This window comes from Carcharhinus amblyrhynchos, chromosome 16 (genome assembly GCF_965287045.1).
Source record: "Carcharhinus amblyrhynchos chromosome 16, sCarAmb.v2.hapA, whole genome shotgun sequence".
NCBI lineage: Eukaryota > Metazoa > Chordata > Chondrichthyes > Carcharhiniformes > Carcharhinidae > Carcharhinus > Carcharhinus amblyrhynchos.
In genome coordinates this window covers 30,928,318-30,950,688 of record NC_137339.1, presented here as the reverse complement: position 1 = coordinate 30,950,688, position 22,371 = coordinate 30,928,318, and the positions used below count along the sequence as shown (strand labels likewise).

The following is a 22,371-nucleotide window of genomic DNA, read 5'->3' as shown; positions in this document are numbered from 1 at the left end:
CTCGACAGACTGGAGGGGCTGATTGTGGACAAGTCCCCAGGACCGGATGGAATGCATCCGAGGGTTCTGAAAGAAATGGCGGACGTGATAGTGGATGCCTTGGTGGTTATTTTCCAGACATCGCTGGATTCCGGGGAAGTGCCGGATGATTGGAAAACGGCTAATGTTACGCCGTTGTTTAAGAAGGGTGCCAGGCAAAAGGCGGGGAATTATAGGCCGGTTAGTTTAACGTCTGTGGTAGGTAAAATGTTAGAATCTGTCATTAAGGAGGAAATTGCGAGGCATCTTGAAGGGAATTGCTTGATAGAGCAGACGCAGCACGGTTTCATTAAAGGGAAGTCGTGTCTGACAAATTTACTGGAGTTCTATGAGGATGTGTCTAGGGTGGTGGATAGAGGAGAGCCGGTGGATGTGGTCTTTCTGGATTTTCAGAAGGCGTTTGACAAAGTACCTCACAAGAGGTTATTGCAGAAGGTCGAGGGACATGAAGTTGGCGGTAGGGTGTTAGCGTGGATAGAGGATTGGTTGTCAAATAGGAGGCAGAGAGTGGGGGTCAGCGGGTGTTATTCGGATTGGCGGTTGGTGACTAGTGGAGTGCCCCAGGGGTCGGTGCTGGGGCCTCAGCTTTTTACCATTTATATAGATGATCTGGAGGAGGGAACCGAGTGTAGGGTGTCGAAATTTGCTGAAGACACCAAGATTGGGGGAACGGCAAATTGTGCGGAGGGTGTGGAGAGTCTGCAGAAGGATCTAGATAGGCTGGGCGAATGGGCCAGGAACTGGCAAATGGAATTTAATGTTGGCAAGTGTGAGGTGGTCCACTTTGGTAGGAAGAATGGTAGGAAGGACTATTACTTACGGGGCGAAAAACTGCAGCAGGCGACGGTGCAGAGGGACCTCGGGGTCCTTGTGCATGAGTCGCAAAAACCCAGCCTGCAGGTGCAGCAGGTGGTCAGGAAGGCGAATGGGATGCTGGCCTTCATAGCGAGGGGGATTGAATATAAAAGTAGGGAGGTCTTGCTGCAGCTGTATAGGGCATTGGTGAGGCCGCAGCTGGAGTACTGTGTGCAGTTTTGGGTGCCGCACCTGCGCAAAGATATTTTGGCCTTGGAGGGAGTGCAGAGGAGGTTTACTAGGCTGATACCGGAGTTGAGGGGGTTGAGCTATGAGGAGAGGCTGAATAAACTGGGCTTGTACTCGTTAGAGTTTAGAAGAATGAGGGGAGATCTCATTGAGACGTATAAGATGATGAATGGGATGGATAGGATAGAGGTGGAGAGACTCTTCCCGCTCAAAAAAGACAGTAGGACTAGGGGGCACAGCCTCAAGATAAAAGGGGGGCGGTTTAGAACGGAGTTGAGGAGGAACTTCTTCACTCAAAGGGTGGTGAATCTCTGGAATTCTCTGCCTGTTGAAGTGGTGGAGGCTGCCTCGCTAAATATTTTTAAGACGCGGGTTGATGGGTTTTTGATAAGAGAGGGGATTAAGGGTTATGGGGAGAAAGCGGGAAAGTGGAACTGAGCAGCGACAGATCAGCCATGATCTTATTGAATGGCGGGGCAGGCTCGAAGGGCTAGATGGCCTACTCCTGCTCCTATTTCTTATGTTCTTATGTTCTTATGTGATGGTGTGATAAGAAATGGGTTGTTCAATACAATAGAAATATAGATGGAGGACAAGTGTATTCATTTGACATAGTATTTCATATGAATATGTGGAAAGTTATAGCTGGGAGAAGATTCTTATTGTGAAATAAGGCTGTATTATAAGCATGGGTTTAAAATTTCACCACACATGAAAAGGAAGTCTAACTCAAATGGTTTGCTGGCTTAACATTTTCCAGCCTACTTTTTTTAACTGCTCTTCTTTTTTTAACTGGAAATAACAAATTGCTTCATTGATCAATGGTATGCTCTAGTTTTTAGCTGGCTGGTGATGCAGAGTGATGGGAACAGCGTGGGTTCAATTTCTGTATTGGCTGAGTTATTCATGAAGGTTTGCCTTCTCAGATTTGTCCCCCGACTGAGGTGTGATGATCCTCAAGTTAAAACCACCACCAGTCAACTCTCCCTCAAAAGGGGGAGCAGCCTATGGTCATCTGGGACTATGAGGACTTCACTAGTTTTTACATGGCCATGTAGGAAGAAGGCATTTGCCTAGGTTTGAATCGGGTCTGTTGTAATTTTGAACTATATTTCTAACTTGCATTATTCTGGAACAAGAAGATGATTTGAATAGTTTCTGATCAGAAAACATGGTTTCGGAATGTTTTTGAAGAGAAACAGTTTAAAATGATGAAAGAAAATTGAAAAAAAGAGCCAACAGAATTGGCTGCATTTACTCAATCTGTTATTTCTATCACTTGAATTGTGATTTAAGAAGTTCAAAGTTCCATTTGTTGCTAATGTTGGCACTGTTGCCTCACAGCTTCACGGACCCAGGTTCAATTCTGGCCTTGTGTAACTGTCTGTGTGGAGTTTGCATGTTCACCCAGTGTCTGCATGGGTTTCCTTCGGGTGCTCTGGTTTCCACCCACAATCCAAAAATGTGCAGATTAGATGGATTGCCCATGTTAAATTGACCCTTAGTGTCCCAAATGTGTAGGCTAGATGGGTTCACCATGCTAAATATGTGGGGTTACAGGGATAGGGTTGGTGACTAGTGGAGTGCCCCAGGGGTCAGTGCTGGGGCCTCAGCTATTTACCATTTATATAGATGATCTGGAGGAGGGAACCGAGTGTATGGTGTTTAAATTTGCTGATGACACCAAGATTGATGGAACGGCAAATTGCGCGGAGGGTGTGGAGAGTCTGCAGAAAGATCTAGATAGGCTGGGTGAATGGGCCAGGAACTGGCAAATGGAATTTAATGTTGGCAAGTGCGAGGTGGTCCACTTTGGTAGGAATAATGGTAGGAAGGACTATTATTTACGTGGCGAAAAACTGCAGCGTGCGATGGTGCAGAGGGACCTTGGGGTCCTTGTGCATGAGTCGCAAAACCCAGCCTGCAGGTGCAGCAGGTGGTCAGGAAGGCAAATGGGATGCTGGCCTTCATAGCGAGGGGGATTGAATATAAAAGTAGGGAGGTCTTGCTGCAGCTGTATAGGGCATTGGTGAGGCCGCAGCTGGAGTACTGTGTGCAGTTTTGGTCGCCGCACTTACGCAAGGATATTTTGGCCTTGGAGGGAGTGCAGAGGAGGTTTACTAGGCAGATACTGGAGTTGAGGGGGTTGAGCTATGAGGAGAGGCTGAATAAACTAGGCTTGTACTCGTTGGAGTTTAGAAGAATGAGGGGAGATCTCATTGAGACGTATAAGATGATGAATGGGATGGATAGGATAGAGGTGGAGAGACTCTTCCCGCTCAAAAAAGACAGTAGGACTAGGGGGCACAGCCTCAAGATAAAAGGGGGGCGGTTTAGAACGGAGTTGAGGAGGAACTTCTTCACTCAAAGGGTGGTGAATCTCTGGAATTCTCTGCCTGTTGAAGTGGTGGAGGCTGCCTCGCTAAATATTTTTAAGACGCGGGTTGATAGGTTTTTGATAGGCGAGGGGATTAAGGGTTATGGGGAGAGGGCGGGAATGTGGAACTGAGACACGACAGATCAGCCATGATCTTATTGAATGGCGGGGCAGGCTCGAAGGGCTAGATGGCCTACTCCTGCTCCTATTTCTTATGGTCTTATGTTCTTATGAGAGAGTCTGGGTAAGATGCCCTTTTGGAGACTCGATGCAGACTTGATGGACTGAATAACAGTAATGTATAAACAAGATTGCTAAATCACACTTACTATCGATGATGACATCAAAGGTATAACATAATGTCTTCCTATTATTAAAAAAGGAGTAGATTTTCCGAACCTTTCCCTCTAGCTCAGCCTACATCAAGAAAAAAAATGGAGCACAGATACAGTAATCTGGCTATCCAGCCCTTTTAAAAATGTAAGAAATAGGAGTTGAAGTAAGGCGGTTGGCCCTTCTAACCTGTTCCAATATTCAATTAGATCATGGCTGATCTTCTTGATCTATTCCTTCCACAATTTCTGTATCCCTTGATTCCTCTTAGTGTACAAAAATCTATCAATCTCTGCTGTGAATAAACTCAATGACTGAGCATTCACAACTTCCTGGGGCACGAGAATTCCGAAGATTTGCAATCTTTTGAATCAAAAAGATGTCTGTTTATCTCACTCCTAAACGGTGGCCCCTTCAGTTTGAGAATATAGAGAGAATTAGTGTTGGAACAGTCATGTCACTGGACGAGTAACCCAGAGACCACGTTGTGTTCAATCTCACCATGCCAGCTGGTGGAATTTAAATTAAATTAATAAATCTGGAATATAAAGCTAGTTTCAATAAAGTTTATTTATTAGTCACAAGTAAGGCTTACATTAACACTACAATGAAATTACTGTGAAATTCCCCTAGGCACCACACTCCAGTGCCTGTTCAGGTCAGTTCATCCAACCAGCACTTTCAGACTGTGGGAGGAAACTGGAGCACCTGGAGAAAACCCATGCAGACACGGGGAGAATGTACAAACTCCACACAGATAGTGACCGAAGCCAGGAATTAAACCCGGGTCCCTGGTGCTGTGAGGCAGCAGTGCTAACCACTGTGCCACCATGCCACCCCATAATGATGGCCATGGAATTATCACCAATTATTTTAAAACCCCATCTGTTTCACTGATATCTCTTAGGAAAGGAAACCTGTCACCCTTACCTGGTTTGGCCTGTATGTGACTCCGGACCCACAGCAATGGCTTAGCAAGCCAGCCAGTTCAACGGCAATTAAAGATGGCAAAAAATACTGGTGAAGACATATCCCAAAAAAGAATAAGTCTTAGTCTCAGACACCCCAGCCAGAAAAATCATCTCCTAACATTTATTGTGCCAACCCCGTAAAGAATCTTAAACGAGTCAATTAAATCACCCCTCTATTCTAAAGTCTAGGAAATATGGGCCTTAACTATTCAATCTCTTCTCATATGGTATCAACCTAGGGATCAGCCAGTGAATCTGCCAATACAAATATATTCTTTAGGTACACAATGCTACAGGTGTGGTCTTACCAAAACCCTACACAGTTGGAAGTAAGATTTCTTCACACTTATATTCCAGTTTCTATGCAATTAATGCTAACATATCATTTGGTTCCCTAATTTATTTCTGTACTTGCATTTTAACTTTTTGTATTTTGTACAAACTAAGCTTAAATTCATTATTCCTTCTCTGCTCATACTTACCCAGATCACTATTCTGCTCTGTCACTTTGACATTTCTCTCACTGCTTTTGAATTTACCTTTTACACTCCCTTCTGCCCATTATTCACCTCATCAGGACATTAACCCCTTCGGTAAATTAAGTCTTTCCTGGTATAATAGTTTTCCTCGGTACTGGTGCCAGTGCTCCGTGAATCCTATGAGTCCCACTTCATTCCTTCTGCCACCTCCTAATCCACAGGTTTTTATTGCTGATTAGCACATGGCATAGGAAATAATCCAGAGATTATTACCTCTGAGCTTCTGCATTTTAGTTTTTATGGCAGCTCTTAAAATTCTCTCAGCTTCTCTGGTTCTACGTACATCATTGATTCGTGGCCCATGATGACTAGATTCTCCACCTCCCATTCCAAATTTTTTAACCCTGGCATTGGCATGCAACTTTTTTTTTGGAACTCACAGTTGTGGCTGCCAATAACAATATCCATTCCCACCCCGCACCCCCCTCCTTGACTATAATGTTCTATTTCTTCTCACTTCCCCCACTTAAATGGGCTCCTGATCCAAGTTCAGTTTGCTCATCCACCCTGCAGATTTTTCCCTTGTCTGCATGTGAAACAGGAACTTCACCTTGTCTAGCACTACGTCTTGGGTCCCGTTACTTGGCCCGCAGCCGCATCTTACTGCCCCGATTACTAGCTAGTCCTGCACAACTTCTAAACCTAAGGGGTCTGACTGCCTCCTGGATTGAAGTGTCCAGCTGGCTCTCCCAGATGCCAAACAAGGAGCAAAAAACTAAATTCCAGAGGTAATCGAATAATTATGGTATAGAAGGCCATTTGGCCCAAAAAGTCCCGACTAGGGAAGGCAATGACCAGTGGTATTATTGCTAGACTATTAATCCAGAAACTCAGCTTGACACAATTCAGGACAAAGTAGCTTATATGAGTGGCATGCCAGACACCAACTTAAACATATACTCCCTCCACCGCTGGTGCACCAAGGTAGCAATGTGCACCATCTATAAGATACACTGCATCTTAACTCTCCTTTGACAAGACCTTCCAAACCCATGACCTCTACCATCAGAAGGACAAGGGCAGCAGATGCCTGGGGACACCACAATCTTCAGGTTCCCCTTAAGCCTAACTTGGAACTAAATCACTGTCTATTCATTGTCATGGGGTCAAAATCCTGGAACTCCCTCCCTAACAAAACTGTGGGTCCACTTCCAGCAGATGGACTGCAACAGTTCAAGAAGGCAGATCACCATCATCTTCTCAAGGGCAGTTAGGGATGGGCAATAAATGTTGGCCTAGCCAGTTATATCCACATCCATGCATGAATAAAACAAATCAGGTAATTTCAGGTGTGGCATGGTGCTTTTAAAAGAGTCACTTGTTTGTATGTGAGCTCCCAGTGTTGGCCTTCAGCGATTTTTATTTTTCCATCATTTTTGTCGAGCACCATTAATCTTTTTATTGAAGAATTTCAATCCTGTAATGTGCAAACCATGTTCAGACATTTCATTGGTTAGAAATTGCCAGCCAAGATCACTAATTCTGCTGCTTTTTTGAATAGCCTGTTGTGCAGGTATTAAAGGTTGTATTTTAACTATTCTAGAAAGCAAAAGAAATTAAGGATTAAAATTGTTTAACGGTAGATCCAAGAATCAAAAGTACCTTTCAATGTCCAATGCAGTGCTACATTTACCATTTTTGTACTTTTTATTTACAGGTTCAACATTTATAGAATAACAATAAAAATAACAAGAATGCAGAAAAATACAAATGCAAGGACAATCAGGCAGAAAACTGAAGAATGTATACAGTAACATGATGGTAAGAGCATGACAAAACAGAGAAGTTGTATATTTAAAATGGTAAAGTTATTTACAAACTTATTAAATGCTATTTTAATGGCTTAGGTTTGGTGGTGGGAAGGTCTAAAATAGCATTGCATAGGTTTCCTTTAAATAAATCATGTATCATGATTAAGGCACATTCTGGGCAACAACACAACAATCATTGCTGCAAACAGGATAGATACATTGATCTGGAATTTGCAGCCAGCAGTCAACAATGCCTCACTGTTCGTAACGCTTAAAGCTATGCACAAACTATTTGTCCGCTCTTGGGTTATTGGGAGTCTGAGATAGCATAGCCCATTCTATAGGAATAATAAAAACAAAAAATGCTGAAAAAACTCAGCAGGTCTGGTAGCATCTGTGGAGGAGAAGCAGTGTTAATGGTAGCGTCCAGCACGAGTCTTGTTCAGAACCCTCTATAGAAGATCTGAGATCTGTGCATACAGGACTAGCAATGGCGTAACTCTTTGACTTGATTTGATTTATTATTGGGATATAGTGAAAAGTATTGTTTCTTGCAGTCTACACCAACAAAACATACTGTTCAGAGAGTACATAGGGAAAAAGGAAAGGAGAGGGTGCAAAATGTAGTGTTACACTCACAAGATTGAAGAAGCCTTATGTGCTGATGCAAAACCAGAAATTGGAAATTAAAATAATTAAAGTAAAATCGCATCCAGAAAGCAAAAGTGAGGGAAAGAAAGATGGAAGTTAAAAAGGGACATAAAAAATGCAGAAAGAAGATTTAAAAGAAAATTAAAAACTCCAACACTAACTAAAATCTAAAGGAGTGTGGCTCCATATATGTAAAAGTTTATTTCCAGTGGCAGAGAAGTTGTTTGTGATTATGAAATATCACGGAATTATCAGTTACTCTTAAATGAGTAAGCCCTTACCTTCTGGTGTGTTTACTGTATCTTTGATGAGTACAAAACTCAGCTTCATGCTTTCATGCACCTTAGTATTGAATCTCTCAACAGGATACAGGCGCAACTAAAATTTTGGAGAGGATTCTGTTCAACTTACTCTACAATAACAATGATAGGCTCACCATTAAATCTACTCACCATCAAACCTGAGCTGTTAAAATAGCATTCAAGATTAATCAAATAATTATAAGAGTATGGTAAATATTAACACTTAAATTTTCCTTAAATTTTGTGGCAAAAATTATTATAAGTTTTGAATTCTGTGATTACATTTCAATATGTATCCTAAATGCAACCTTTCTCACATTCTGGAATGACTTATTCTTAATAAACACTAATGTTATTATCATGTGATTGAGTATTCAATTTTAAAGCATTACAAATATGCAGAATATTGATGAAGTATTTAAATCACTGAGACAAATAATGGAAGTTCGTACTTCAGTTAACCTATCCAAAAATACATCCAGATGCTTCTCAATGAAACGAAAGGTGTATTAACTTATGCCAGTATCCTGAATTTTCTGTGTGGTAATCACATTATAGAAGACAAATCGGTTATCTGCCTATTTGCTCATTACAGCAACATTGGTTGTGTAAGGAAAAATAGGAAGAATGGTTAACTTTAACATTTATGGCAGCAGAGAAAGATCTGTCATAAAGAAATCCTGTGTAGAATTTGTTTTTTCTATGCTTGAAAAGAACATGTAAGTGGATTTACCGTCTAAGTCCTATGTTCCGGAACTTACATCTGTCATTATATTAATGCACTAATTTTGTAGCCATGATGTGGAGATGCTGGCTTTGGACTGGGGTGAGCACAGTAAGAAATCTTACAACACCAGGTTAAAGCCAATGGCTTTATTTGGAATCACAGCTTTCGAAGCGCTGCACTGACCTGATGAAAGAACGGCACTTCAAAAGCTTGTGATTCCAAATAAACCTGTTGGACTTTAACCTGGTGTTGTGAGACTTCTTACTAATTTTGTAATCACTGGTGGAAATAGTGGTTTCAATCAAAGTTCAACTTCAGTCCTGATAGATAGTGAAGATAAACTACAGAGTGCAGTAATATGAGAAACCTCACTTTATCAGACCTGAGTGCTCCAAGATTATATCATTTCCCATATAACATTGTACCCACTGCTTAAATGTACATCAGTGGTATGGCAGTAGAGAAGTTGGTGCAGTACTGAAGAGAAGTAAACATTTGGTGTAGACTGCACCATAACAGCTTACATTAATATAATGTTCCAAATGTCAGAGAATCCCACATTGTCTTACAGATCTGAGAATGAAAGATGTTAAATGGAAAAGAAAACATGTTGAATGGAGTTGGGGAAAGTCTGAAAGACTAGTTGAGCACAAATGGTTATGGTTGGCTTTTGAAAAAAAGAAGGGAGGAGGTGAGGAGAAGGAACTTTAAGAGGGAGTTTCAGAGGCAGTGTTATGTTGCTGAAATAATTATGTGGCTGAAATAATAGCCACAAAGCGCAGAAGGAAGAGGAAGGGAAATGAACAGTGTATCGTTGTGAGCAAGAGTGGGATAAGAAGACCACATACCACATGAAAAATAAAAAGCTAACTAGGGTAGAGGAGCACAAATACACAAATCATTGAAGGCAATGACACAGCTTCGTAAGGTCATGAATAGGTAATCAAATCACTAAGGGTTATTTCTTGAGGAATAGAATTTAAAAATAGAGAAATAGTGCTAAAATTGTATTGAACCTTAGTTAGACCTTACTTGAAATTCTGTATACAGTTCTAGTAGCTGTATTACAAAAATCATATAGAGACACTGGAGAGACTGAAACATAAATTCAAAAGGATATATGACATTATATTTATCTGTCAGGGAAGGATGGACAGGCTGGCACATTTTCCTCTGAAAAGGCTTAATTGAGGGTTCTAAAATTAAGAAACTTTTTATAGAGGAAATACAATGTGTTGCCTCTGATTGCTAAGATAATCACCAAGAAATCAAGTTGGTGATTCAGAAGAGTAAACTGAGAACAGAGAGAACATGCAACTTGCTACCTGAGTGAATGGTTGAGGCAAAAAGATGTGGTTAAGGAGATGGAAAATAAGCACATGAGGGACAAGGTAATGCTGATGGGATCATATGAGAAAGGGTATGAGCATACAAACAGCATGGACTGGCTGAGCTCAATGGCTTGTTTTTCGACAGCATATTCTTTTCAATCTTTGTGCTCAATGCCTAAAGTGTCAGAGGTGTCAGCATGGTTACAGAGCATTTATTTTATTTATTAGTCACAAATAGGCTTCCATTTACACTGCAATGAAGTTACCGTGAAAATCCTTTAATCGCCACACTCCCTTGCCTTTTCGGGTACACTGAAGGAAAATTTAGCATGTTCGATCCACCTAATCTGCACCTCTTTGGAGTGTGGAAGGAAAGCGGAGCACACAGAGGAAACCCACGCAGACACGGAGAGAATGTGCAAACTCCACACAGACAGTGACCCAAGCCAGGAATCAAACCCAGGTCTCTGGTGTTGTGAGGCAGCAGTGCTAACTGTGCCACTGAAGATTAATGTGTGAATCCATGGAGGAATTAAATAAAAAGACCATGAAATTGTTGCACAGGGGCAAAGGAACCCAGTGGAGTGTAGGGAAGGCATGAATAATGATAGGCTTTAAGTGAAACACAGTTGCTACAAATATGAAATAGTTGAGTTTTATGTCTGATGACTCATGCTTCTCAGTGTAATTAGTCCAGCAGCCTCAATCTGGACCTTCCTCAATATAAAATCATAGCATAAAGCCATCTTCAAGTCTACTCTAATCAGAACCAATTGACTTAGTTTGTTCACAAGACCCAAGGAATATCTACGGCACTGTAAGAATGCAAACTGCACACTGGACTGTACTTTGAGTTTGGTTTTCATTAAAAATCATATGTAGATATGAGAACTTTTGCCAAAATAATAAACTTTCTATAAAAGTAACAGTGAACCTAACAGCACTCGCTGTCATTAAAGTGGAAATTAAACAGCAACTTCTAGAACTGTGCATGTGGAGATTCAGCAGGTTGTATCCAAAGTGTCCTGCTCTTCCAGAAGTTGTCCCATAACAATATCTCACAGTCTCAGTATTTATATGCATTATGAAATAAGGAGTTTAATATATGTTCACAAAACTCATTGGATAATGTTAAAATCTATTCATTCCAGTGTAAGTTCATTGTGCCCAAAATATTAGTTAGTACCAAACACCTATCTGGCACTGAAAATTACCTTTTACAAGTATGGAATCTTAATCCTTCTGATTTAAGAAAAGCAAAAAAAAATTATTTTATTGCTTTCTCTTAATTCCATTTTTCCCTCCCTCTTTTTATTTTGCTTCCTATATCTGATGTGACATTGAATTACATATTATAACTGCACTTCCTGTTTCAGACTTTGTGGTGCCCGTTAACAAGTCTTCTGCCTGATCAGTTGCTTGTTTTGTTCGCACAAATCTCAGCTCCCCTGTCAAAGGCTCCCTGCTCTTCAGGTTTTATGTTGGGCCAAAGGTTCCACCCAGCAATATAAAGTGATGGCTTGCTGGAATTACAAGAGTTTACAGCGCACTGACTTGCTCTGGAAATCTTCATTGAAACCTCCATCGCCAAGAGCTGCTTGGGACTTGCAGCAAAAGAAACCCCACAAGTCGTACAGCAGCACAGTGCAACTCTAGTGAGCTCTGGAGACCATGCCCCCATTTTTACTGATGTGGAGATGCTGGCGTTGAGCTGGGGTAGACACAGTAAAAAGTCTCACAACATCAGGTTAAAGTGCAATAGATTTATTTGGAATCATGAGCTTTCAGATCGCTGCTCCTTCTTCAGGTGAGCGATGAAGGAGCCACTCACCTGATGTAAGAACGGCACTCCAAAAGCTTGTATTCCAAATAAACCTGCTGGGCTTTAACCTGGCATTGTGAGACTTCTTACTGTGCCCATTTTTACTACACTGGCTGCTGGAAAGCAGGTAAGTTTAAAGGGCCCAGTGGAATTGACAGGCCATGGATAAGGTAAGTATCTGGGTAAGTGGATGGGATTTGATGGTGGATAGACAGAGGGTGGATAGTCAGGGAAGGGGGCTGTGGGTTGGGGTTGGGAGGGGAGGGTCAGGTCGGATTGATTGGGGATTGGGTCAGGTCATGGGTGGGTGGTGGTTGGATTGGGTCTAGTGGATACTTAAGAGTCAGGCCCGTGGGTGCTGTGTGCAGTTTGAGGGGGGGGGGTCAGTGGTGTGGGATTTGGGAATACCCTAAGAGGGTGATTAACTGGGTGGGTTGGGCGGGGCGGGTTCTGGAGTGTGGGAGTGCCCTGTGCAATGCTCAGTCTGGGCATTTAATACAAATGGGCTGAAGTTAGAAATGGTTTTATTTCTTAGAGCTATTTCAGAGTAACCATGAGGGTAAAACTGACAGAGCCATCGGAAGGTAAGTGATTTAAACCAGTTTATCGGATAGTTCCCAACCCAGCACAATTGTCCGGGAGAAGTTAGTGCCTCTGGACTATTGCTGAGAGAAGCCTTATTTGGGAACTTCATGGAGGGAGTCCCTGGTTAATCTTTGGGATATCACCCCCCACCCCTCACCTTACCCACCCACCTACCCCCAATCCGAAGTTAAGAGCTCGGAACTTAATCCAAATCTCAGTAGTTTATAGACATGTTCAGAGTTGTTCTGAAATATCCGACTCCTCGTTTTGCTCCAGACATGCAAGTAAATCGCTTCGCCTTATTCATTATCACAGAACGATTCAGATTCAATTCATTTTCGATTTGTGAGGCTACTTTTCAGTGTGGTTTTTACACGGTCGTCTCGTTGTGTGTTGTCAATGATTCTGCGATGAATGTCCTTTGGGGCATCAGATAATTACTGCCTCTAACCCCAGTGAGAAACAGATGGAGCTTTTCCCTGAACGTTTTCATTTTCCTGATCGCGTTACCCTGGGCTACAAGGTAAATGAGTGGGTCAATGCAACTGTTGAAACTCACTAAGCCCCTGGAGATCTGATAGAGCAGGTAAACGGTGTTGCTGCGCTTGCAGATACCTTTGGACTGCAAGTGTCTCGAGTTTAAATTCAGATAGCGCAAAACGTGATAAGGCGCGAAGCAAATGGAAAACAAGACCATCACAACGATTGCGAGGTTCCTGGACCGTTCCTTCAGAGTAACGTCCAGGTTGTTGTTCCTGGTGAGAACCACGGCGATTTGACAGTAAGATGTTAGAATGGCGAGCAGGGGAATTAGAAATCCAGTGATAGAAATAACCTTGGTGAACAGCAGGTAGTCTGCTAATTCCGCATTCACTGCGGAGTCCTGGCACGTTGTGCCATTGGCGTTAGTCTTGGTGAAGTGTAAATCCACCGAGGTCTGGATTACAACCAGTCCCCAGGTCACAGCACTGATCAGCACTGAGTGGTGGCGTTTCCATCTCCCCAATACCCTCATGGGGTGCACAATGCCCAGGTAGCGCTGCACACTGATACAGGTGAGGAATCCGATGCTGCCGTACAAGTTCAGGTGGAAAAGCAGCCGCGTTATTTTGCAAAACAGCCTCCCAAAAATCCACTGGCGCTGGCTGCCGTAGTAGACCACCAGGAAGGGCAGGGTGCTGACAGACAGCAGGTCAGCCAGGCCCAGGTTAAAGATGAACACGTCCGTGTTGGTCCATTTGCTGCGCTTCACGCACAATGAGACCAACACCGCGCAATTCATGCAGAACCCCACCACAAACACGATGATGTAAATCGGTGGGAGAAACATACGCTTAAACATCTTGTTTACTTCACATCCCTCACTTGCGTTAAGTCCTTTCGAATCAGTCGTTGACAACCTTGCAGGTAGGGTGCTGACTTCCAACATCATGACCGTCCGACAGGTACAGACTGGACCTTAGTACTTGGAAATCCCGCGGTGGATTGGTACTGCTCAGTTGTACCAAAAGTCAGGAATGCAACAACAATCGGATCCAGCCCAGTTAAGGAAATTAAACCTGCGGCCCATTAGGCTATGTACAGCATGGAACAGAATGAACGAGTGATTGGTTGGTTCAGACATTCAACAAGAAAACCACACCCCTTCCAATTTAATCTAAAAGCAAAAAAAACAGTTAATGTAAACCTTGTAGCAGAAGAATGAACAATTTGCGAATGACAGATTGATGTGTCGCTTATACTTAACTGCTGCAGTGAATGTGGATAACTAATATTCTTCAAAGTAATTCATTTGAAAAGGTCAGAACAACATCTTGCGTTTGTTTAGAGCCTTTAGCACAGTGATGGGCAATCTAGGTTGGCAAGCAGGCTGCATGAGGGGCCCTCCTTCATCTCAGTGAGCCCTAAGATTAAAATCGAAACAAGAACAGAAAGTGCTTGAAAATCTCAACAGGTCTGGCAGCATTTGTGGAGAAAGAATAGAGCCAAGTTGTCCGGTCTTACAGGTTCTTCCCAGACTTGTAACGTTGGCTCTCTCCTCTCCCCACAGATGCCGTCAGACCTGCTGAGATTTTCCAGCATTTTGTGTTTTTGTTTCAGATTGCAGCATCTACAGTATTTTGCTTTTATTTTAGGTTGAATTTGAACTTGTTCACTAACCATAACCTTTGAATAAGATTAAATACATTTACTACATGCCAAATATTTCATAGCAAGTTATAGAAAATTTATACTCATTTATATATAAATAGAAATATCACCAACTTGAAATGGGAAAACACTTTGGGCACAGAGGGAGTGCAATTTTCATAGTCAATGTTGTATGTAATCAGCATGCACCTCATTTCACTTGCCCTTGCTTTACATGCATATCAATTCAGTCCTACTGGTAGGAAAGACATGACACAAATGGTAATAAGTAGAATGTGACAACCCTGTGTGAGGGCAATGGTCAACAAAATGTGCTGTGGGCCACAAATGGGCAGAATATGGCCCCAGGGCTAGTGGTTGCCCACCACTGAATTAGTTGGTGAAAGAATTAGATGCATGCAGATAGCTTGAAGGGTTGTGAGACTGAAGGAGATTACAGAGCTATCAGAGATGTGCAGCAGGTGGACTGGAGGAGGTGGAAGGAGGGAAATGGAGACAATGTGGGGATTTGAAAACAAGAATCAGAGTTTTAAAATCAAGGAATTGCTTGACCGAAAGCCAATCTAAGCCAATGAACACAAGGTCATAGCACAAGTAAGGGCACAGAAGCAAAGTTTTGGATGACTTCAAGGTTTTGAATGGTAGAATACGGGAAGTAGCAAGGAGTGTGATGAAATAGGCAATTCTAGAGGTAACAGAGGCATGAATGAGGATTGTAGCAGCAAATGAGTTGAGGCAGGGATGAAATCAAATGATGCTATGGGGGTGACTGCACAGATATATGGTTGAATGTTCACCTCAGGGTCAAGTATGATGCCAAAGTTGTGAACAGCCCATTATAGTCTCAGAGAGTTGCCAGGGAGAGCGATGGAGTCACTAGAAAATGGAGTTTGAAACAGGGACTGATATTAATGGCTTCTGTCTCCCCAGTATTAAATTGGAGCAAATTTCTGCTCATTCAGTACTGGATATTGGATAATTATTTGGATAACTTAACAACAGTAGAGGAATCTAGAACCATGTTTGCTTTCAGCATATATGTTAAAACTAACACATGATTTTAAATGATGCAATAAGGGACAAGGATATTCACTTGTAGGTGAGAAATAAGAGAGGGCTATGGATAGATCCTTGGGGAAATACCAAAAGTGATAATGAGGCAGAGGGAAGAGAAGTTATTGCAAGTGATACTCTGGTTATAATTAACCAGATAAAAATGGAACCAGGCAAGTGCAGCCTTACCCAGCCATATGACAGTGGAGAGACAATAGAGGATGATATGTGATCATGAGGGGCCAAGCAGGATAGTTTGCAGTAGCAGTCAAATTATAAAATTGTGCATCACAGAAACAGGCTTTTTGACCTTTTGCAGTTCCTTGGCTGTGTTGCTAGTGTCTTTTCCAGCACTATCCCATCAAACTCATAACCCCCTTTATAGACTGAAAAAAGTTATCTGACTTTTGTGGGTACTCAACATTTTATTTATATGGTATCATCATTAAAACATTCAGACACACACTTTCCATTTGCTCCAACTTCTGTGTTCATAATATGTGTTCTTTAATCAATAGCAGAGAAGAAAAACCTGGATCTGGCAACAAAAATGAATGATCCCACTTAAAGACTATTGAATCAGAACTGCAATAATTCCATCCACATTCCTTTCTTTGTGGCTTTCAGTTAGGCTAATTAAAGCTGTCTTTCTTTAATCCTTTTCCCACATGATCACAAGTGCAAACTTGTACATATTATAATGACCCAGGTTTTGCTAGAGTAGAACACCTCGTAGTGCACACCCCCCAGTTAGCTTTGTTTGTGCAAGTTTTGGTATTACTTTTTTTGCTCTGGGAATTAGGGAATGTGAAGCAATGTGGCAAGGACCTGGTACTTCTGTAAGCAATGAGACAAATAGTGTATCTCTGTAATCAGATTAAAAAGTTGAGAAATAAACAAAGGAATGTCTGAAAAGGAGGGTAAATTAGAATGATGGATTGAAAGTCAAATCAGGCAGATAAAGAAACATAAAGTGAGGAAAGGAAGATTGGATAAAGAAAGAGGGAAACAAAGTAAAAATATAGAATTATTTTTAGGTCTCCAACAACAATTCACAACCTGAAGGAATGAAATTCCACACTTTTAATTGCTCATTTTCTGGGCAAGAGTGGTTGGCAGGCCATCATTAATAGTTATTACATCATTTAAATAGTAGTTTATGCTGCTAATTATGAGACCTAACTTTCTGTGGGATGTTTAATGGTCAACTGATGTGCAAATGCAGCAACTTTGTGAAACTTATGGGTTGATTTATGGTAATATTCCAGTTCAGGAGTTATATCTTCCTTGTCACAAGTTGCTGGGTGATGTACATATGCCAAGCATTTTATTGTTTAGCAAATTAATTGATGTCAGTTAGCACCACTGCTAATCATAAAATGTACTGCTCTGCAAATCCTCAAATCACTCATTGAAGAAAAAAATCATTCAGGCTTCTGCTTAGGGACCTGTAACTGAAACAATCAGTTATTAATGTTTGGTTAAAGTGGGTATCATAGCCAGTAGTTTCTTACAATATAGTTAACTCTTAGCATTATTGCCTTCTGAAATCAGTTTCAAACTCTGCTGTCAGATCATTCTTTGGGTTGTATCATGAAATACACCTTTTCAAAGCCCTAAACTGGAACTCTGCAATGAAACATGACTGATGAACCTTGCATTATTAGTGGATTTCACAGACTCCACTAGGAAGATTCTTCGTAAGAAACTGCCACAGGCTGACAGCACTGGTCATGATTAGGTTTTGAGACTGACTTCCAGCTGCCTGAAAACCAGTTCTTGCATAAGAATGCTGAAATCTGTACAAACTGGATACAGTGAAGTATATAACGTTTGACTATTATAACCTCGCCCCAGTAGCTTATAGGCATAAAGTTAGCGTTGTAAGTGAAGTGCCTAATTGTGTAAATAATGAAATAGTTCCAGAAATGCAGTACATTGAAACTACTTAAAATAAAAAAAAATGCAAAGTTGTGTGAAGAAATGCTCAGAGACTAACTTTTGCACACATTTCGTTATTGGACAGCCAATGTAAAACTCTGCAGGCGACTGAAGTGGTTGAGATGCCAGTCGTTGTGCAATTCCATGGGTTTCAAAGAAAAACTGTTCCCCATTAACCAATCTTATGAGAGTAGGGCATCCAAATTTAAGATTTTGGCCAAAAGATATTGGGGAAGAATTTCTTTACGCAGCCAGTTGTAATGGTTTGGAACTCATTGCCTACAAGAGTGATGGAAGCAGAGGTGGTTAATGATTTCAAAATGGGCACTTGGAAATAAACTTATGAGGCTATGCTGATAGTACAGTGGGAATGAACTTCTGCATAGATAGGTGGATTGATGGGCTGACCACCCTCCTGTTTCATAATGAGTCTACAACTCTATGACAAATACTGACCAGATAGTAACTTACTGTACCACAAGATGAACATTTATTTTGTTACCCATTGGCAACCCAACAAATAAGATAACAGAAGAAAGATACAGGAAAATTAGGTTTTTGAGTTGCCACAAAATGGTAGGATGCTATTCAAATGAATATTTATTTGTACAAGTAAAATCAAACTGCCTTGTATTTTGGAAACCATGTCTGGACAGCACCTAAGAGAAAGAAACATTAGGGAACAGAGTGTTCTTTGCAATTGATGCAATTCATAGTCAGAGTGCTGTGAGCCAGGAAGCAGTTTAGATACAAACGAGGTGTTGAAGAAGCAGCAGCAAGAAAGAAAGTGAGGCAGCCATTTTCAGGAAACAGGTCAGCTAGTGAAGAAGTGCTAAAGAAAGTTACTTTGTGAAAAACATCATTTTCTTCATTGAACCAAAGATGAAAGACCATTCCCAAGTACAGGTCACTTAAGCTATATGGTGTGGTAATTACTGGCTAGATTTGACCAGTAGGTTTATGGTTGTTGTTTGGAAAATAGGGTCTCAGCAAAGTTTAGGTATGGGGGAAACAGATGCTTTTGTGTTTTCTTTGAGGGACTAAGTGCTTACTATTACTTTCTTTTGCCAAAATATAAGATTGTTCTTTGCAGAGTTTTATTATCTTTCTTGCATTTAATAAATGTTTTTGTTTGTTTAATGAAAGAGAGGTCTGAAAACTCACTAATTCCTACTAATATCCAAAATAAATACACCATACAAAACCAGTGTTTCAGATTGGGACATTTTTACACATAACGTCAGTGGGGTTTTGTAACAGAATACAGTAAGTTGGCTCACTGATGATCTGAAAGAGGTCTAGATTGTAGATGGGATGGCCCAGTGCTACCATAAAGTACAGAAATGCTGGATGCAGGGAATCTGCCACAGTTTTGACAAAAGAAATGGCAAACAGAAGAGTTGCGTGTCACTTGGTCCAGTCAAACATTGGTACAATTAAATCTGGTGAGGAAATCTCAGAATGTAAAGGGCAAAACCATGTTATTGTGGGCAGACTGAAGTGTGACCAAATGATTAAACTAGATTGTCTAGATGATAAGTAGGAACTTGAACATTCATACCATTTCAAGTTTTAACATGTATGGGTTTAAATGAGTTATAATTGGTATGTTCAAGTGTACTGTAGTCTAGGACTATGGAGGAACAACCTTATGCAACTTCAGCACAGTTAGCTTCAACAGATACCATTGTTATTCCATAGTGGCTTTGTTCACCTGGTGAGGGTCATATTACCAGTTTGCATACAGATAGAGGATCTATCTCTTTAACGCCAAGCATAGTGGAGTCACGCAGAGCAGCAGGAAGTCTCTTAGAATTATTACCTGTTACAAAGCTGGCTAGAGTTACCTTACTGGGGAATTGAGAATGGACATTAACATTGTGTAATCACCATTTTGACGTTAGATTGAAGTCATTGGTGAAGTAAATAAAGATTGACAGGACCAGACAGTTGTCTCCAGGGGACTCCTGGGGTGATTTCCTTGATGTGGGTATGCTGGCGTTGGACTGGGGTGAACACAGTAAAAAGTCTGACAACACCAGGTTTTAGTCCAACCGATTTATTTGGTAGTAAACTCACAAGCTTTTGAGGAGACTCCCTCTTCGTCAGGTGAATGGCGAGTTCTGGCCTCGGACTGAGCATATAAAGCACAGACAGTTTAGAGATTACTGATTAGAATGTGAATCTTTACACCTAACCTGCTGTTTAGGACTTGAACAGCAAGTTAGGTGTAAAGATTCGCATTCTAATCAGTAATCTCTAAACTGTCTGTGCTTTATATGCTCAGTCCGAGGCCAGAACTCGCCATTCACCTGACGAAGAGGGAGTCCCCTCAAAAGCTTGTGAGTTTACTATCAAATAAATTGGTTGGACTAAAACCTGGTGTTGTCAGACTTTTTACTGTGATTTCCTCGAACAGAGATGGTTGACCAATAGTCATTTTCCTTTCTGCTTGACATGGGTCCCGCCACTTCAGTGTTTTCTCCCTGATCCTCATTGACATTTGATTTTCTAGAGATTTTGGTGCCACACATGCTGAAATGGTGACTTGATTTCAAGTGCAATCACTCTCACCTTATTATAGAACAGAGTTTAGACAAGACAAGGTGGCTACATATGTAGTTGTTTCACAAAGGTAATGCATGAAATATTCTATCCGGCTTTATCAGTAACCTTCTGGGCTACAGACTGGAAAATTGGATTAGGTTAGACAGCTCATTTTTTTGGCTGGTTTAGACAAGATAGACAGAGTAGCCTTCTTCTGTGGTATAAATGCTGAAATTTCTGAAATTTTCTAAATATCTGAAAAGCAGTATGGAGAGATAGTGGGGTAGTGGTACTACATGATTTTCTCCTTAGCAGAGCCAGTACAGATATAATGGGCAGAATGGTTTTCCTCTGTGCTGGAATGATTCAATGGCCAGAATTTTACAGAGCTTGAGTGGTCGTTCACCCAACTAAACTTGCACAAAATCGCATTAGAAGATGTTCGGCGCATGTACCGACATCATGGTGTCCTCCCACAATATTTCGGTTGGTGGGCACCTGAGAGAGTGAGAAACGTGCCCGCCAACAATCGAAAGAGCAGTTAAGCCCTTTAAGTATGCTATTAATCCTAATTGTATATAGTGTGTGCATTTTTACACTTGGCATTTGAACCAATCGGTTAGGTGGTTTTCACGATTTGTTTTACTGATCCTGGGCAGTATAAAATGGTGAAAAGTCTGACAACACCAGGTTTTAGTCCAACCTATTTATTTGATAATATACTCACAAGCTTTCGGTATATTATCAAATAAATAGGTTGGACTAAAACCTGGTGTTGTCAGACTTTTCACTGTGTTTACGCCAGTCCAACGCCGGCATACCCACAGTATAAAATGTCCAGGATAAAATAAAATGTTTGCAGGTTGAGGTGTTATGTGTTATGCTGCATGTTCGATTCTGCATAATTTAGAGAGTTTGCAGCATTCTGTTGCAGCAAGTGTGATTGAAACAGTACTGCAGCTCCCTGAGACAACTGTCAGCCTTCAAGGAGCCTGTTGGAAATGGTCACCTGCACCATCACTTCTCTTGGTCCCCACCCTTCCTGGCAGCGCTCAGCCTTTCAGAATGCAAGTTTCATGCTGGCTGGCCATTAATTAGCTGGCTGGTGTGAAACCACGCACCAGGATGATCACAGCCAGAAGCGCATTCTGCACCCTGCAAGTGCATGTGCACAACAGGTGAAAAACTTAGGCCTATGATTCTTTGATGATAACATGGAAGTGGGAGATATTATATATTTCGGAAAGGTTGTTGTTAGGTTTTTGGTAGATGAGGCTGTTGAGAATATTGAGAAATAAAGTGAAGTTGGAAATTTCTAATGATTAAAAGATGTGACCTTTTGGAAGGAAATGCTATTTTCCAATCTGATATGGTTCTATCTCAGAAAGAAGATTGGAACAGACCAGAGTGGTAGGATTAGTTAAGTCCATCTAATGATGCACTGTGAGTGACCATATTCTCCTGAAGAGATTGTGATCACAAAGTTGGAGAGGATTTTTCTTGTCTTTTTATCTTCTTAGATTGTAGCCTGGCCTGTGCTTGGTGAAGGTATTGTACAAGGATGTATAATTTTGGGCGGGCATCGAAGGTCTGTTAGTACCATTCTTTTTAAATGATTTTCTAGGGTCCATTCATTCCTTCAAATAGATGAGGACAGCACTCGTATGATTTTGAAATGCATTTCTTTTATTGAACAGAACTTAAAATCAAATCACTACAGAAATGAGAAGAAAGAGAAAAGCTCGAGACTGGCTGCAAAGCCACCTCTGTACTGTACTGGACAGGATCTCAAAAACAGACTACACAAACATACACTCTGAAACCAAAACATATCTCAACCCTTATCTCGTTATTGAAAATGTTTTCCGTAAGCAGTCTCTGTCTGGCAAACACAAGTCATGCAGTTATTGTTATCAAAACTTGTTTTGCTTGCTATGCACTTTTCAGGAATATGGTCAATTTTTAGCTAACTCAGCATGCCTTGTGAATTTTAAAATGTAGTCAAGTTATTAGTTTTTTTAAGCTTAGCAGAGTTAGTTACATAGGCAGAAATATCTTAAAATGAAGTCTTTGCATAAATGAGCTTAGCATACATACGCTTCCTCAGTTTCTGTGTTCATGCCTATTGTTAACCATCTGAACCATCATAGCACCTTTGCTTTGCAATGGGTTAAGTTTTGCTGGGAGAATAATGGCAAACTCAGCAT

The 22,371-nt window shown here is 41.2% G+C and overlaps 1 protein-coding gene across 1 annotated transcript; it reads right to left on the bottom strand.

The window, feature by feature from the left end:
• Positions 1-12,652: 12,652 nt before the first annotated feature.
• On the bottom strand, positions 12,653-14,054 carry LOC145353663 (P2Y purinoceptor 1-like). Its single transcript, XM_080204430.1, has one exon. It carries the CDS (start codon positions 13,902-13,904, stop codon positions 12,843-12,845), a length of 1,062 nt encoding a protein of 353 aa, XP_080060556.1. The 5' UTR covers positions 13,905-14,054; the 3' UTR covers positions 12,653-12,842.
• Between the last annotated feature and the right edge of the window lie 8,317 nt (positions 14,055-22,371).

What these genes read in the sequence shown, in the direction of transcription:
- LOC145353663 (XM_080204430.1), bottom strand. Translation starts at nt 13,904, where the DNA reads ATGATGTTGGAAGTCAGCACCCTACCTGCAAGGTTGTCAACGACTGAT.